At 36.2% G+C, this 19,720-nt stretch overlaps 1 protein-coding gene across 1 annotated transcript in view; it reads right to left on the bottom strand.

The window, feature by feature from the left end:
- Positions 1–19,720, bottom strand: part of LOC150087411 (xaa-Pro aminopeptidase 1-like) — a 532,432-nt gene that overhangs the window by 94,592 nt on the left and 418,120 nt on the right. The window contains exon 19 of the mRNA XM_090372051.1: positions 2,050–2,154. Within this exon, the coding sequence (XP_090228177.1) occupies positions 2,050–2,154 (105 nt within the window). The remainder of the gene's footprint in view (positions 1–2,049; positions 2,155–19,720) is intronic.

The following is a 19,720-nucleotide window of genomic DNA, read 5'->3' on the forward strand; positions in this document are numbered from 1 at the left end:
AAGCGTGTGCTGCGCACTGCTGCTCCTTCCCACCTGGCTAAGGAGGTGCCACCTGATGTTACGGGGTTTGTCTAATAAACTTTTCAAGAGAAACAATGGCAACTTTTTAAAATTAATAGAATTTTTTCTCAAATCAATTCAATTCTCAGATCTTATGGTTCAAAAGAACCATAAGATCTGAGAATTATCTTTGACATCCATAAAAATTTACAAGCTTTTATATTGAATTATCGTTCTGAGGCGAGCTACGAGGAACTTCAACAAGAAGGAAAACAACTTTGTGATGATCTTGATGATATACCAAACTTACAAACTGTTGAACAAGTTCACCAAAAAAAAATGTAAGCATTTTAACTATGAGCATGAGGATGATTGTTGTTTGTTTGTTTGCGAATTTTTTAGATTCACTGGCATCTATGGCCATAGTGTGCCAGCATGAGGATGAATTGTTGCAATCGCCGGAAGTTAAATTTTGAGTGGATTTCTTCAACACCATTTTAGATGTTGAGATGTCTTCCCTAAACAAAAGATTTGACCAACTAAAACAACACAAAGGGCAGTTTGGGATTTTGTATGATTTACATAAACCCAACAATTCTGATCATGAAAAACTTCAACAGAATTGTTAATGATTTGCAAATACATTCAAACAGATGGCGATAACAAAGACGTAAATGGAACTGAGTTATTTGACGAAATGTGCATTCAAGGTTTTTCTTGTTAAACTGGATTTAGATAAATTTAAAAATCCCTATGAAACATTAAAATTAATTTGCACAAATAAATTGCCCTTTCCGAATTTGACAATAGCTCTAAGAATTTTAGGGCTATTAACAATTCGGTGAGTGTCACAAGCTGGGAGAGATCATTTGCCAGATTAAAACTCATTAAATACTATTTAAGATCAGGTATGTCACAAGATAGGCTTGTAAATCTGTCTTGTAAACAGGCTTGTAAATCAATGATCTATAGAACATGATTGTGAAAAATTAAATTTATCTGAACTTGTACAAGAGAATGTAATTTGTGTAAAGAAAATTAATAAAAAAAATGTATTTTCATATTTATTCAAAACTGTAGTATTCATTACAATTTTCGGCACCTCCGTAGCCAGGTGGGCAGGAGCAGCAGTGCATAGCACACGCTTCTTGATTAGATCGGGGTTCGAGCCTGTCACCACCAAATACGGAGGATGCGGAAAGGTCAGGGAATGACTACTGCATATCCCCGGAGCAATATGGCCTTAGTTGCTAATGCTTTTTAAAAACCAAATAACAACAACAACAATTACAATTTTCAGGGGTGCCAAAAACCTTAGTGCCGGGCCTGATTCTACCCCAGAAGCCCAGGGCCTATCTTAGGCCTAGGCACTAGTACTATGCCTCTCAAAGCACTAGTGCCAGTACTTTGAGAGGGCCCATAAATGGCAATGGACACAGCCAAAATCGGTGATATCCAGTAGCATAATGACGAGCATGAGTGCTTCTGTTCCTTATAAAATTTGCAAATAATATATACTTTCATATTGTAATGCATCTTATTGCCAAAATGCATGTACTGCTGATATGTTCAGATTTGTATATATTTCTTCAGAAATAAGCAGATTTATTTGTTTTACATTTTTATATTGATCATGTAATCTTAATTTTCTGAGGGCCCCTATGCCCTATTTTTTTACTATTAAAGTAGGGCATAAGGTCCCGGAAAATATTTTGTCTAGGGACCAAATACTTCAAAGATAGACCTTGGTCATAATAAACATTTTTACAGGGTCTTCAAAAAAAAAAAAAAAAAACTTTTACCTAGGGCCCACATATCCTCAAGTTAGACCTTGTACGAGCCATGCACAGTCTCTCCAGGGCTGAAATGATTAACAAGGCTCTTATCATGTATACTCTCTCTCTCTCTCTCATATGGTGCCTAGGCAGGACTGCAGACAATTTCAATCTTAATATACTTATAAAAGTCTGTAAAAATACAGTGAAGCACTAAAGAAGTTAAAAAGCATGTAAAGTATCAAAAATATGTTAGCAAATTTGGAAAACTTACCTTCACATACACTAAGGTAAGCTCCTACTCCATGACCAGTTTCATGATGATAATTTAGTCCTACTTCCCACAAATATTTACGAGCCAGAGTATCTAACATCTGGCCTTTTTTTTTTTTTTTTGAAAAATACAAAAAGTATTGTAAACAGTACATTAAATAATATGAAAATGTTAAAACTTCCATAATTAATTTTTTAAATTAAATCTAAGAGCTATCATTGAATTTAACATGTCATTCAAATTTAAATGTTAGTAAAGTCTTAAAATTAAATGATATTAACTCTTTCATGAATATATAATATTATGTTTTGATGGTTCTTTCAATGCAGTCAACAGATTATGTCTGCAGTGTTCTCCCTAGGACCCAAATGGAGGCACTGCACGGTGAATTTAACTGACCACCAGGATAAAATTTAAGCGAATCTTGCAGTACCGTATGGTACTGCTCACTAATCTCGATCAATATTAATTCAAACATACTATGCGATTGAGGTCAATGTGACAGGAGCATATAAGGTTAAATTATGCAATTAATTTTTGCTCTAGATCGCTTGTCACATTTATAAAAAACAGAAAATTTTATAATATTGCGAAGTATTACACTTCCCCATCTGACTACTTCATAATGCCACCTAGCTGGCAAAATTTTCTGGGGAGAACACTGGTCTGTATATATACATTTCTATATTTAAGTCTGTATATAACAGATTGTTGTGAAACTCTACAGGGATGTGTTTCCATCTATTAATTATATTTACAAATAATATTAGCAATTTTTATTTTTATGAGCTTCGAAAATCAAGTGGTGATGAAATTCTCTAGAATTCAGATCCAGAAGTTGATAAATCAAATCAAATAATATATAGAGTATAAAAACATAGAGAATACTGCTGCAAATGAAAAATCAGTAATTATGAAATTTAAGTTTTTTACAGTTTTTTTAATATTTTTATTTTTTCCAATTTTTTAAATGATATTTTGATTTTTACTATTTTTTACAATAATCCTGCTTTAATGTTTGGCTATAAAATCAAAATAGGGAAAAAAATTATGGTTAAAAGTAATTATGTACATAGTTTACACACAATTTTTACAAAATTCCAAATGCCTCAAAAAAATTCACTCCATTCCCTGATGGGATTCAAATCCAGACCTCTCCAAAGCAATGAAGAGTGGTAAACACAATATACTGTCACAAAGGATAGGCAGCATAATGAGTTGCAAAGGCAAAGAAGAGAAAATATGATACAAGAAGCATATTAATACATGCTGTATTAAAAATGAGGTAGAAGAATTGAGAGAAGAACCAGATAAAGAGACTTGTGAGGAAATATAACATTGGGAAAATGTAGACAGTGGATCAGTATGTAGTGAACTAGAAAGCAGAGAAGATATGGTACAGAAAGAACATGCATCAGCACAACAGTAGAATAACAAACTCAAAATCAGAGAAGATTTAATATAACTTAATATTAATATTAATATTCTATACAAGTGGGATCCAACTGAAAATGTTATCAACAGCAAATTCTAATTGGGAAGCATTCAAGGAATTTCATACCAACTAAGAAATACTGTTCAGGGTTTAGCCCTAAACGGATGTCAGAAGAACTATTGAGACTCATGGCAGAGAAGGAAAATGCATGGAATGCATATAAATTATTAGGAGAGACAGATGCTGATGGTAGATATAAGATAGTGTGTAAGAACGTGAACGAGGGTAGCCTGTGCGGACATACATTTCTGCCGCTCCTGGAACAGAGAAGTTTTTTCTGATTTATTTTCTGTTTTATTAGCTTAAATTGGCATATTAACTTATTTTCTAGAGTAGTTTTATATTCTTATTTACGATACTTAGATTAAAGTAACTTAGATAGAGATTTTATAGGTATTACTTGGTATCGGAAAGGATATCATATCCATATGTTTACCGTTCGTAAATAGCCGCCAGTGTTACGCGATAGAAAATATCTCGAAATAGATAGCATAAGCTTAATATAGTATAGTATAGTACATAATATTGTCAATTAATCAGATAATTAATCTTGTTGAACTTCATTGTCAATTAAATTGTACTTTTAACTATACATATAACAACTTGGGTTACGTAACATAAATAATTAGTAAAAAATAAATAATTAATACTTAACTTGATACGGAGGTTATATAAAGGGATTTCGTAGATAACACTCGATACTGAAACATAAATATAGCGTTATAACTGTGTTGAGATATAAGTTTAGGGTTTTAATTTTGTACTGAAATTGAAATTTTATTGAAATTAAATCAAAATCATGACTCTGACCAGAGCAGCAAAGCAAAAGGCTCAAGCTAATGGGAGTGCTGTGGCTCAGGGGAGAACTGAGGAGGGGGCAGTTGCCCTCTGAATCACAGCCTATTAAAATGCACTACTTGCTTGATGTTTGTGGAGCAGTCAGGTATGGGACATGATACTGCCATTGGGGATGCCTTTGTGTGTGCGCAATGCAAGGAGTGTAAGGAAATCAGGCGACAACTCAACATTGTTATGGGCTTACATGAGAGCTTGAAAGACAGGGTGGATGCCCTCGAAGGATTAAAAGTGAGGGGCCCATCAAGCTCTCAGCTGCCCACACCAATGCCAGAGCTTGTACTTGGTCATCGTGCAACACAGTGGCAGCCCCCAAGGCAGAATGCGGTGGTCCCAAAGGAACTAGTAGTTGTTGGTGACTCTATTGTCAGGGAAACATGCTTGGTAAAAAGGATAGGTGGAACAGGACCAGGGTATGTCTGCCAGGGGCAAAGGTTGATGACATTGTAGAGCGGATATCATCTTTTAAGGGCACAAAAGGTGATATAGTTGTACACGTTGGCACTAATGATATTAAGAGTAGGAGACCGGGGAATTACTTAACAAGTACAGGTCACTGTTGAAAAAAAGCCGTGAATTAGGGTTGAATTTGAAAGTGTCCGCAATTCTGCCCAGACACGATAGGAGGGAGTATATGACGAGAGCCCTGTCGATCAATTCGGCCCTGGAAGGATTGTGCAAGGCTCAAGGGGTAGAATTTTTTTCAGCTTGGTCTGTACTTGTTAACAGGAGAGACTGCTTCTACAGGGATGGGATACACTTCACTTAAATAGAAAGGGTGCAAAAATGTTTGCTGATGCTATCAAGGCAGTGTTAGGTGGGTCGGAAAACTGCTAGATTGGGGGGATACAAGGACTAATAGATTAACAGTAGCCACTGGCAGAGGTGAAAGTGATTCTTGCACTGCTTCTATTGGAATGAGCCGCAGCCTGGAAAATAAGATTCAGGATATTTCAGAGACTGCTGGGAATCATTGGGGTACAAATAAACACATAGGTTGTGTTAGGGTAGCTAAGAAATAGAACAGGTGCATGTATATTTGCGTGTACACCAATGCTAGGAGTTTAGTAAATAAATTTGATGAATTTGAGGTATTGCTCAAAACATCAAAGGCAGATATTGTTGGGATTTCAGAGACGTGGTGTCACACAGATATAAGGAATGCAAAACTGGAATTTGGGGAGTACACAATGTCTACAGAAAGGATAGACAGGGTAGGAAGGGAGGTTTTTTTTTTTTTTTTTTTTGATTTGGTAGTTGTTGGCGCATCGGCTTCTGTGGCCATATTGCACCTCCCAAGGTTTTTGCAGTACCTTGATCCAAGCCCGAGGCGGGAATCGAACCCGCGACCTTTGGTTTGCAGGGCAGGTACTTTACCCACTCGGCTAGCCCGGTCGGCAGGAAGGGAGGAGGGGTTATGCTATTAGTTAAGAAATACATAAAATCCAAGGAAGTGAAGCCAGTCGACATTGCTGGACAGTGCAGTGTCGAGTCAGTTTGGTGTGACATAAGCATTGGGAGATCAAAATTGAGAGTAGGAGTGTGCTATAGGCCTAATGGTTCTGATGGGTATAATAAGAAACTGTACGGGGAAATAGAGTGGGCCAGCAAATCAGAGAGTCTTATAATGGGGGATTTTAATTTCCCAGATATTGACTGGAATTTGGGGGCTGGTCACTCACACACTAGCAAGGCTTTTGTGGATTTATTGGATGATTGTTTTCTACATCAGCATGTTCGGGAGGCAACTAGAGGGAGTAATACTCTTGATTTGATTATCAGTAGTGATTCTTCATGCATTAAGAATCTGCAGGTAAATGAACCACTAGGTGGCAGTGATCACAGTGTGCTGAAGTGGGATTTACTCAAAGAGGTAACTATCATTAGGGGTAAAGGGAAGGGTTATTGATTCGTAAAGGCAACTACGATGGACTGAGACAGTATTTAAATTCTATACAGTGGGACCAACTGATGATGTTACCAACAGCAAATTCAAAATGGGAAGCATAAGCCACTAAGGCTTTATATACCAACTAAGAAATATTGTTCAAGGTTTAGGCCTAAGTGGATGAACTAATGAGACATATGGCAGAGAAGAAAAATGCATGGGATACATAAAAATTAACACGTGACACAGAAGCCTATGATAGATACAAGTTGATCTGTAACCAAGTTACAAAGGAGGTTAGGCAGGCGAAGGCAGATTACGAGAAATCTTTGGCAAGGGATGCAAAGAAAAACAGCAAAGAGTTCTTTACTTATGTAAATTCTAGCAAGAAGGGGATGAATCAGATTGGTCCACTTGATATCGATGGGTCAACTGTTGAGGATCCTGCTCAGGTAGCTAACAAACTGAATGAATATTTTGCATCGACATTTACACATGAGGAGTTATTCAGCGAGGGGAATGCCAGAGGTGTATTCAACTCTGGCAGTAAGCTAGAGAATCTTGTAATAACTAAGAGTAAAGTGGAGGAGAAATTGTTGAAGATAAATACAAGAAAGGCACCTGTGGTGGATGGGATCTATCCAGTTATATTAATGGAGGCAGCAAAGGAAGTAAGCAAACCCTTAGCCATAATTATGAGAGATTCATTAGACTCAGGGGAAGTACCCATGGACTGGAGATGTGCAAATGTGACAATATTCAAAAAGGAGGATCAAAGGGCGACACAAGTAATTATAGACCTGTTAGTTTAACTTCTGTTCCTGGAAAATTAATGGAGGCAAATTAAAGAAGCACTGCAGGATCATCTAGACAAGACTTCAGTTATAGCTCAGACACAGTATGGTTTTGTTAAGGGGAGGTCTTGCCTGACCAATTTGATTGGATACTATGATGCAGTCACAAAAGAACTGGATGCAGGGAATAACTTTGATATTATATACCTGGATCTTAGAAAGGCTTTTGATACTGTTGCATATGGAAGACTGCTGCACAAATTGGAGCAGTGTGGCATTGGAAGCAAATTGGTGCTATGGATAAGGGGGTGGTTGATGGGGAGAAGACAGAGAGTGGTAATCAATGGACACTGCTCATCGTGGACTAATGTTATTAGTGGAGTCCCTCAGGGTTCAGTATTGGGTCCATTATTGTTTTCTGTATTTATAAATGATATCGATGATGGTATATCAAGCTTAATGTCCAAGTTTGCAGAAGATAAGAAGGTTGGCAGGGTTGTCAAGGACACTACTGACACTATGCTACTGCAACAGGATCTAGAAAGGTTGAGCAGATGGGCTGAGAGGTGGCAAATGAAGTTTAACATTGACAAATGTAAAGTACTACATATGGGAAACAGCAACCCCAGAGCAACGTATCAACTCTGTGGTACTACACTGACAGTGGTAGAGAATGAAAGGGACCTGGGGGTGGTTGTTCAGGCAGATATGAAGTTTTCTGAGCAGTGCAGACGGGCTGCAAGAGTAGCTCATGGTGTATTGTCGATGATATATAGCAATTTTTCTAGCAGGGATATGGAGGTGATTATTCAATTGTAGAAGGCAATGGTCAGACCACATCTAGAGTACTGTATACAGGTCTGGAGGCCTCATTTCAAGAAGGATGTAGAGCTGCTGGAACGAGTACAGTTGTTGTTGTTATTTGGTTTTTAGGAGCATTAGCAACTAAGGCCCTATTGCTCCGGGAATATGCGGTGGTCATTTCCTGACCTTTCCGCATCCTCCGTATTTGGTGGTGACAGGCTCGAACCCCGGTCTAATCAAGAAGCGTGTGCTACGCACTGCTGCTCCTTCCCACCTGGCTACGGAGGCGCCTGAACGAGTACAGAGAAGGGCAACAAGATTAGTGAATGGAACAAAGGCTTAAGTTTTGCAAATTACAGTGTCTGGAGACTAGGTACCGGCGAGGTGATCTGATAGAGGTGTATAAGGCCTTGAATGGTTTGAGCATGCTCAACGCTGATGGGATTCTTCCTCTTGCTCAGAATAATCACCTGAGAGGGTATAAATTCAAATTGAGAAAAGACGGATGTAAGATAGATGTGAGGAAATTTGCCTTTAGCCAGCGGGTGGTTGGTTGGTGGAATAGACTTCCATCCCTTGTCGTGGAAGTTGATAGCCTAAATAAGTTTAAGGCTCAGCTGGACAGGTATTTCGAATGAACAGAGGGGTGAAGTGGAAGTGGTTATTTTTATTTATTTATTTAGTTATTTTTTTTTATTTATTTTTATTTTTTGGCTGATGCTGCATAAGCTTGCTTTCTTTGCATCAAATGCCTATACTAATGCTAATCAAGTCACAAAGGGTGTTAGGTGAGGAAAGGCAGATTACAAGAAATCTTTGGCAAAGAATGCAAAGAAAAACGGTAAAGACTTCTTTACTTATATGAACTCTAGAAGGGACTGAATCAGATTGGTCCACTTGATATCGATGGTTTGATTGTTGATGATTCTGCTCAGGTAGCTGGAAAATTGAATGAGTATTTTGCATCTGCATTCATACATGAGGAATTCTGTAGGGAAGTGAAGGCCAGAAGTTTATCAAACTCTAACAGGGAATTAAATGATTTTGTAATTACTGAGGGAAAACTGGAGGAGAAATTGCTGAAATTAAACATAAGGAAGGCACCCCGGATGGATGGGATCTGTCCAGTTAGATTAAAGGAGGCAGCAAAGGAAGTAAGCAGGAGCTTATCCATGATTATGAGGGCATTCTTGAACTCAGTGGCTGTTCCCATGGACTGAAGATGTGTAAATGTATTCCCCCAATTCACAAAGGGGGATTGAAATGTGACGAGTAATTACAGACCTGTTAATTTAACTTCTGTTCCAGGGAAAATAATGGAGTCACTGGTTAAAGAAGCACTGCAGGATCATCTAGACAAGACTGCAGTTATAGTCAGTGCTTTTTTGATGGTATGCAATGGTACGGCATACCGGCACCTTTATTAACAGTGATGTGTGATATTTGGATGCAGTACACTTCGAAATTTATAATATTACGTCAATTTTCTTAACATGTTTACCTGCTGTTCAAATAAGCTTAAAGTTATTTAACTAAATTTGCATTTTTCACTCTCTAACGTTTTCTATATATTAAGATAAAGATATTTTCTATATAAAATTTTATAATCGTTTTTAGAATTCTAAATTACTCAGTTGGACCTGTTTAACAAACTCCTTTTATAGCGAATTTTTTTGAATTTCCATTGGAAGTTACATTTAAAATAGTTTCTGTTGAGCGAAGAAAATTTTCATATAAAGAAAGGTTTAGGACAGACTTAACTTGGTATGTACTGTTCACATTTCTGGCTTTAGGCAATTAGTGCTGCACAAATTAAGAGAGCTAATGGGATTACCATTCTACAATTGAGGGGTACTTGTATCACCTATCCGACCACCCGTCCCACATACAGAGAAGTCGTACTGGTCAACAGTGAGCAGATCAAGGGGTATTCCTGATGCTGCCAATGGACTTTGGTCAACCTTCTATTGCATCTAACCTTTTCTATTCCATCTAACTATTCCATCTAACTATTCCATCTTCTATTCCATCTAACCTTTTCCCCCATGTCAGAGAAGCCTCTCAACCACTCTCGTTTCCCTCCCTCCCCCTAGCAATTTATCCTGGACTGGGGCTCCCCGGGGCTGGGAGAGCCTCTTCTTTCGTCCTTCCCCCTCTTCATCTTACTCTAGTTTTCTTTTCCCCAGGGAGGTGTGGAAGCAGATAGTAGGGGAGGCCTTGCCTTTCCACAGCTAGGGATGAGTACCTGGATGTGGATGTCCAGGTGATCACTGCTTCCAGGTAGTACACAACACCTACAGAACAGACAAGCTCACAGACAAAATTTTTCTGTCCTATCACTTTCTTCCAAGTGAGGTGAAAATCTGTGCGGGATTAAAACTTTTTTTTTCTCTCTCTCTCTCTGCTTCCTTTTCCCCTATCCTAGTTCAACTGGTTGGATTTTTTTTAAATTTTTTTTTTATTTTTTATTACAAGAGACACACTGGCCTTACCTTGACAGAGTGTAAAAACTGAACAGAGCAATGAGGCGGAGATTAACTTTTGTTCTAGGAGCCGCCCATACAAAACACAAATACAAAATAAATACAATTTTCTCATATAGAAGCAATATTAAAAAAATTCAAAGTTAAATTTGTTTTGCAGGCAGCACTGAGTAATTCGAGAAAAATTAATGTTCCTTTTTCCATATCTTGCTACATGTAAAAGAAAAATTGAAAATTTTCTTAAGTACAATACACAATTACATTTATTGAACAAAACATTTAATGAGAAATTTTTTTGATAATTAACAAAATTTAAAATACTATTTTAGTTCAATTTCTGCGCGTTAGGAAAATTAGGAGAGAATGATTTTCTTTTACGCTGACAAATAATCATCTATTGTTTCACGGAAGTGCAGTTTTTTTTTTTCATATCCGCATTTTTCTGTAAATTTTCCTTATCTCTGTTTACATGGTCACAGTACCTGAATATACAAGTGACACTGACATTTTGGGCAGTTTCAAAAAAAAAAAAAAAAAAAAATCAAATTTAACAACTAGTTCAAAGAACTAGTGACAATATCAATGACAAGAGAAGGAAAATTATGACAACAAAGGTATTAAACCTTCTAAACATGAAATGTTGCCGTTTAGTGAAAATGAAGTCAGAAAATTGTCAATTCAATGGAAAGGTTCGGTGAAACACAAGTACTTGACATCTCAAAGGCTTTTGATCGTGTTTGGCATAAAGGTCTTCTAAACAAGCTTCCATCTTATGGTTTGCCAACTGTTTTTAGTAATTGGTTATCCAGTTTTCTCTCTGATCGCTCACTGAGTGTGATGGTAGATGGCTCGCTGTCTTCTAACTTCTCCACTAATGCCGGTGTCCCCCAAGGTTCAGTTCTTTTCCTCTTGAATATCAATGACCTTCTTCCATTGACTGGAAATCCTATCCATAGTTTTGCCGATGATAGCACATTGCATTCAACTTTACATTTTGAGAAACCTTGTCCAGCTCAATCAGTTTCAAGTTCTCGAAAATCTGCTGCCAATTCCTTAAATGCCGATCTTCAGGTAATTCTCCAGTGGGGCAAAGACAACTTAGTTGATTTCAACCTTTCTAAAACTCAGTCTTGTCTTATATCTCGCAAAAAGGATTCTTCTGCTCCTATGCTTATCTTTAGTGACACTCAGATTTCTAGGCAAAATGATATATCTCTTTTGGGGATTACCCTGACTTCTAATCTCTCTTGGCACAAGCACATTACAAATATTGCTTCCTCTGCATCTAAAAAACTTGGTTTTCTCTTTCGCTCTCGGTGTTACTTTTCTTCCAAACAGCTGCTCACTTGGTATAAATCGCAAATCCGCCCTGCCATGGAATATTGTTCCCACATCTGGGGTGGTGCCCCCAAAACCCCTCTCAGGCTTCTTGATTCCATTCAGAAGAGGGCAGTTAGGTTAATTAATGATTCATCTCTAACAGAGTCTCTCCACTCGCTGTCTCATAGACGCACTGTTTCTGCTGCATGCTTCTTCTACAGATACTTCCATGGGCACTGTTCTTCTGAATTGGCTTCTATAATTCCCGCTCTCTCTTTCAAAACAGTCCAAACACGTGCCGCCACCAGCCAACATCCATTTACTGTCGAACTTCAAACCCACAGAACCAACTTTTCATCTTCCTCATTTATTCATTCAACTGCCGTTTTCTGGAAGAACCTTCCTTCATACGTATTTCCTGAAAATTACAATCTACAGAAGTTCAAGTCCAATATCAACAAATATCTTCTTTCGTCTTCTCAACCTCCAACCCAAGCGCGGTACTAAGTACTATAGGTTCTAATACCTCTCGTGTTTGGGGTTCTCATAAAAAAAAAAAATTAGGTTACAGTTAAATGAAAGAGATACAATTCGTGGATTTTGGGAATACCTAATTGATAAGATGATTTCAGAAGAATTGAAGCATTTGATTAAAGCTCTGAGTACGATACCAATTTCATCGAGTGAATATAAACAAGGATTTTCACAAATGAATCTGATCATTAGCCCAACCAGAGCTTTGTTGATAACAAAAACAATTTCTTCACTGCTATTTCTTAAAATTGTAGACCCACCGCTGACACGCTTTGATCCAGCAAATATGTCCATTCGTGGCTGCTTTGGAAACGCCATTCAGCAACAGACACAAACAAGAAAAGAAGTCAGCATAGTGTATCGAATGAGACCTTAATAAAAATTTGGAATATTCTACAAAAACTTTATTATGAAATTATTTTTACTTATTACTTATTTTACTCACATTTTACTTATTTTTTATATAATTAAATAATAAATTTATGCTTAGTAAGCTGTGTTAATATACTTCATTTGTCGTTCTTATTCCAAAAACATTACTACTAAAGTAACAATGTCAGGGAAAAAAAATTTAGAGTACTTTACATATCCTTTTAATTTTCAATTTTTCCTGATAGCAAAGAATGAGTACTGGCACTTATTTTTTTTTACAAACAAAGCACTGGTTATAGTTCAGACACTATGGGTTTGTTAAGGGGAAGTCTTGTCTGACCAATTTGATTGGATACTATGATGTGGTCACAAAGGAACTGGAAAGAAAAAAAAAAACTAATTTTGATATCATATGCATGGATTTTAGGAAAGCTATTGATACTGTTGCACATGGAAGAGTACTTTACAAGTTGGAGCCGTATGGCATTAAGGGTAAGCTGCTACAATGGATAAAGGAATTGTTGAGTGGGAGACGACAGAGAGTGGTAATCAATGGACACTGCTCTTTGTGGACTAATGTTATTAACGGTATTCCCCAGAGTTTGGTGTTGGGCCTATTGTTGTTTTGTATATTTATCAATGATATTGATGAAGGTTTATCAAGCTTAATGTCGAAGTTTTCAGATGATACATACAAAGGTTGGCAGGGTTGTTAATGACAGTATGTTAGTGCAACAGGATCTAGAAACGTTGGACAGATGGGCTGGGAAGTGGCAACTGAAGTTTAACAGTGACAAATGCAAAGTACTGCATATGGATAGCAGTAACCCCAGAGAAATGTACCAACTGTGTGGTGTTATACTCAGGATAGTGGAGAATGAACGAGACTTGGGGGTAATTGTGCACTCAGATATGAAGTTTTCTGAACAGTGCAGACATGCTGCCAGAGTAAGTTATGGGGTCTTGTCAATGATATACAGAAATTTTGCTAATAGGGATAAGGAGGTGATTATTCCCTTGTATAACACAATGGTCAAGCCAGACTTTGAGTACTGCCTAAGTCCGGAACCTCATTTTAGGAAGGATGTAGAGTTGATAGAACGACTACAGAGTAGGACAACACGGCTAGTGTGTGGAACAAAGGGGTACTCTTACGAAACAAGGCTTAAGTGCTGCAAATTGCAGTGTCTGGAGGCTAGGTACCAGTGAGGTGATCTGATTGAAATCAGATCACCTCACTGGTACTCAATTCTTGAATGTCTTGAATGGATTGAGCAGGCTCAATGCTGATGGGATAATTCCTCTTGCCCAGATTATAAACCTGAGGGGGCATAAACTGAAATTGAGGAAAGACAGTTGTCAAATAGATTTGTGGAAATTTGCATTTAGCCAGTGGGTAGTTGATTGCTGGAACAATAATGGGGCATCACTGAGTTTCTCATTAGATTGATTCTGCGAGGATAAACTTTTACTCATTAATGTATGTTAAATTTATTTTCTAAACATAAAATTGTCTTAATATTTTTATTGCAAAAGCTTAGCACAATTTGCTTTATGTAGCAAGCAAAAAATTGGATGGTGCCAGACTACAAATGGTTTTGCTAAATAGGTCAAGCTCTTTTACATAAAGCTAGGTACGTAAAGAACATTGGGGGGGGGGATTAATTCCATTAGTGTAGTAGTACAGACACTCTCCGACTTATGTAAGGGTTGTGTTCCGTGTAACTCTACATAAGTCGGAATTTCCATAAATGCTTATGCGCACTCACAACTATGTGCACTAATTTTGATTGGAGCAAAAAAGAAATGTTTGACAAACAAGTAAATACAATTAATTATTCAATTTTTTTATCTCATGTGCAAGAAAAATTACAAAGTGTACAAATTTACAAAAAGAAAGATGAGACAGGCACAACATCAGCAAGTTTTAATTTTCGAGCAAGCATCGTTGCCAAAATTAACTCTCCAGCTGATAAGCAAGGCGCTGCGGAAGTTGAGGGCTGTGGAGATTTAGAAGGGGTTTTTTCCAACTCATCACAAAATTTCTCTGCAGCTACAAAATTGGCACTGGTGACTTCACCGCATACTTTAATGCAGTGTTTCTCAACCTTTTTGTTGTTGCGGCACACTTTGAAAGATGTTAAAATTTTGCAGCACACTACAATCACTATTATACTCATATATATTATATATACATATATATAATATATACAGAGGGGCCTTGACATCAACACCCGATATTCTCGGGAATTACCTTCCATATGATCTTTTATTTTAAAGACCAATGATATTTGCAGGAACCAGTGGCTTTCTGATATAGTAGGGACGATGCCTTGGTGGAAATTTTCAGAAGAATGCCGCATAAAACAACATTCGTACGATTATTCTCAACCAATTAGCGTCTTTGTTATTGTTCAACCAACATTCCCGCATATTATAGTATATCGAACAGTTTCTTTATCTTCTGTTTGATGCACTTGTCTAGTGTGTAAGCAGAGTTTATTTTTGTCAGTTATACAAAACCAGCCTCTTCTGGAAGCAAATGCCCAGGAGAACATTCATCACTAAGGATGAGGCTAGTTTACCTGGACATAAGCCTATGGAAGATAGGCTCACTCTCCTGTTGGGTTCCAATGCCTCTGGAAATTTTAAGCTGAAGCCTTTACTGGTGTATCATTCTATAATCCCTAGGGTATATAAAGAAATAAACATCAACAAAGGAATGCTGGGAGTGTTTTGGTGCAGCAATAAGAAGGCCTGGATTAGAAAATGTCTTCGATAAATAGGCACATGAAGTTTTCTGTCCTTCAGTGAACAGTTATCTTGAGAAACATAAGCTTCCTGCGAAGGCACTGCTCCTGCTGGCTAATGTGCCAGGCCATGATTCCAACCTTGTTCAATCTCTTAAGACACAATTTGACTTAGTGCAAGTCAAATTTTCGCTATCCAACACCACTCCTCTTCTTTAACCAATGAACCAGAAGTCATTGCAAACTTCAATAAATCTATACCAAGAAAATGTGCACAAGCTGCTTTGCAGTGATCTTTGTTGAAATTGCTGTCACCCTCAAAGATTTTGGAGGTCGAAGTTCAACATCCTGGACTGTGTGAGGCTAATTGTAAGTTCTTGGAATGATGCTTCCACCAGATGCTTAAATTCAGCCTGGAAAATCATCTGACTGACTTTGACTGATTTGAAGATGATGGTGCTTTGACAAATGATATTGTCACTCTTGGTAAATCAATGGATCTGGAGGTTGACAAAGAGGATAATCTGGAGTTAATATTTTTTAACGACAGATTATCTGGAGATAATCTGTCGTTAGCTTACGCCTCCAGTTATCTGGAGGCATAAGCTAACGACAGAGGAGATACAAGAGTTGGAGAAAATTATGAAGAGTGACACTGGAAAGGAAGAGGACACCCAAAATGTCTAAGCTGAAGACTCATTTCTCGTTGGGAGCATTTAAGAGAAGTGGTTAAAAAAAAACACCCCGACATTGAACTCATGATGTGCAAAATGGAAAACAAAGTCATTTCTTACTTTAGAAAGCTACAAAAAAGTCATCAAAAACAGTCTACCTTTGACAGTTTCTTTGCCAGTAGCAGGAAAAGACCGAAAAGACCACAATTACGTCATTATTGATTTCATCAGCCCTGCACTTCAAGTCTAAGGTAAATGCTAATTTATTGTTTTTTTATTTTAAGATATTTTATAACTATTTATTAAATAATCTTTATAAAACACTCATTTTTAATGTACAAATCAAGTATAACACGTAAGAAATACAGTAGACTCTCGATTTTCCAGGATAGATGGCAAAATAAAAATTCCAAATAATCGATTACCCGGTTAATCTAAAAATACAGTAAGTCCCTGACATACATTTCAGGACTTCTTATGTAAGTTGAGTTTTACGTAACTAGGGAATGACTAATAAAATATTGCTCCTATATCCATGATATGCCAAAATTACAAAAACTACATAATATCCTCAGAAGAATGAAGAAAAATAGTTATATATTTTTCAATTAGTTAGTTATAGTATGAACCAGAGCTGTAATGCTCAATACGTTCTACGTTGATATCAATATTTGCAAAATAATAAGAGAAGTTTACCACAATATAGTACGTAGAACACTTACGTATGATACTCTCCAGAAATTAAAATGAAAAACTTACATTAGAGTAACAAATAATTTTAAAAAATAATTAAAAATCAATTTAACATAATTAAAAATCAAATTAACGCAATTAAAAATAAGAAAATTAATTAAAATAATTTTCTTTCTTTTTTTAAATTTTGTTATTTTTAATTGTGTTAATTTGATTTTTAATTGTGTTAAACTGATTTTTAATTATTTTTTAAAATTATTTGTTACTCTAATGTAAGTTTTTGATTTTTTCGTTTTAATTTCTGGAGAGTATCATATGGAAGAGTTCTACATACTATACTGAGGTAAACTTCTCTTATTATTTTACAAAAATTAGTTATATTTTTTATATAATAGTTATATATATATATAGAAAAAGTTTTATATTTTTAATTAGTTCAATTAAAAACTTTATCTGGGGAAAGTGGTGAAGTTGTTGGAGTGGAACATACGAAAAGAAAACATTAAAGGAAGAAACTGTTACAGTAAAAACTGATATGTATTTCGTAGCCTTGGTTATCATAGTTGACTTCATTGGTGCTGATCTCTTTGCCGCTTCTCATATTCTGTCTTTTTCCTTTATTATTGTGTTCCCTGTTGACAATGACAAATCTAAATTCCACACAATACTTGTTCATGTTTGACCATTTTCAAGCATCCTTATTTTAATTTTCTGATCCGTATCGATCGCTTTCCTTTTCTTGGTAGATTTACTAGTAGCGCTGTCACATTCTCTTAGTCGACACCATGATAATGGTCAAAATTAAATTTTATGTAGAGAATTTCACAGGATTAAGGCGAAAACTCACTATAATCACCCCACGTTTTTTTTTTTTTTTTTTTTTGGTAGTTGTTGGTGCATAGGCTTTTGTGGCCATAATGCACCTCCCAAGGTTTTTGCAGTACTTTGATCCAAGCCCGAGGCGGGAATCGAACCCACGACCTTTGGGTTGCCAGGCAGGCACTTCACCCACCCGGCTAGCCCGGTCGGCCACACCCCACGTGAGCTCACATTTTACTAAAACACCTTTCTGGAGGTCACAACCATAAAACAATAAAAACAATTTGCACATTCGGGGTTATTGGGCTTTTCTGTTACTGCAATTCATTATAAATGGGTAGTAAACTCGATCATATTGCATTTGCAATAATACCGATGGCTGGAATTCTGTGGGATTTTATGTCATTATGGTGAAATGTGTGTCCCCTTCACTGAAATCTTCAACCATATAAAAAAAACCTAAATAAATTTTAAAAATCTTTTCTTCATTCCTATTTTTATGCTTGTGACTCCATATCCCGCTTGTGCAATTTGTGCGTGCCGTGATCATCTTTATTGACTGCTTATTATTATGTTTTAAATTTTATAATCCTAAAAAAGAAAAAAATCGATTGAAAAAAAATTAACGTAAGGCAGGGACTCACTACAGTATAATATATTCAAAAATGTTTAGCAATCTACATTAAAAATATGGCGATAGATAAAAAACTTACCACGCATTATTTGTGTGTCCAATATGATGCTTCCCTTTATTTTTTTCAATGTCAATTTTAAATCTAATGGCTTAACTTTATTTTTTACGATGTTGCATATGGTTTGGTCACCAACAATATAATGGTTCATTAGAGATTTAACGGATGCACCGTTTTCAAACTTTTGAATAATTTCAAGTTTTTGTTTAATTGAAAGTGCAACTCATTTGCATTTACCCATCGTTTTTGTGATTTATAAAAAAAAAAAAAAATTTCTCTTTGCAGTGTGACGAAACAGAACAATCAAAGCGATACACTAAAACAAACTAAACATTTCTTCTCTCTTTTTTTTTTGAGCTTCGGATGTGAAAACAGTGGGGGGGGGGGGGTTGCAAGATAATAATCTCCCAATGACGATTTATAATGCCCTGCTTGTCGCTTATTTACGACTTGCAAAACATCTGTTTATACCTATTCTAGTTATTACTTGAATTTTATGATTTCTGGTTGATTTTTTTTTTTTTATTTGGAGTCTTGAAGTCCCAGTTAAACTGATCCTAGTAAATCAAGAGCCTGCTGTACCTATTTTATGTGTTGTTGGGTCACCTGCACCATTAAAGTTATTGGTTTCAACTTACAATATTTTCAACATACAATGGGTTTTGTGGAACAAATTACCATCGGATGTTGGGGCCCCACCGTATTCGTAATATATAATATACATATCTATAAATAAAAATTATATATATATATTCACAAACTGGAAGTTATTTCTGTTGGATATATTTAATAATACATTTATTATTTGTTTTAAATGCTTTAATGTTCTTTTTTGAACATACATGAATTGCATGAAATTTAAAAGAAAATATGTAAAAAATTAACACAATTATACAAATATTAAAAAAATATATATATACAATTATAACATTTTAATCCGTGAGATGGTTGGGTTTGATGGGAGGCACAGTGCTTTAATATGAGGATTTATTGTGTATAGGCTTACTCTCAGCTCCTCTTCTACCGAATTTAGTTTCTCTTTTTTTGTTTAATCTTGTTAAAAGCAGAAAACCCTGTTTTGCACAAGTAGGAAGTGGAAAATGGCAATAAAATTCTAATTGCCTTTTTGGAAATTCGTGGATATTCATTTTGATTCAAAATTCGCTAATAATAGTGTTATTATTATTAGCCATATGGTGCAAGGAAGCCTGAGGCTTATTATGAACCAGCCAAAAAAAAAAAAAAAAAAAAAAATCTGAATTACCCTGAGTAAATTTCTTACATCCTTCAACCGGTGCAAAAAATCTATGCGAGAAATTTGGTCATTAGCATTAGCAAAGGCACATGATGCAAGAAAGCAAGCTTATATAGCATAAGCCAAAAAAAAAAAAAAAAAAAACCCTTATTTCACCCATCCACTTGCTCCAAATGTTTGTCAAGTTCTGCCTTGAATCTATCAACTGCCTTCAATCTATCAACTTCTACGACAGATGGAAGT

Source organism: Mastigoproctus giganteus, chromosome 4 (assembly GCF_048544385.1).
Source record: "Mastigoproctus giganteus isolate SK-2022 chromosome 4, ASM4854438v1, whole genome shotgun sequence".
NCBI lineage: Eukaryota > Metazoa > Arthropoda > Arachnida > Uropygi > Thelyphonidae > Mastigoproctus > Mastigoproctus giganteus.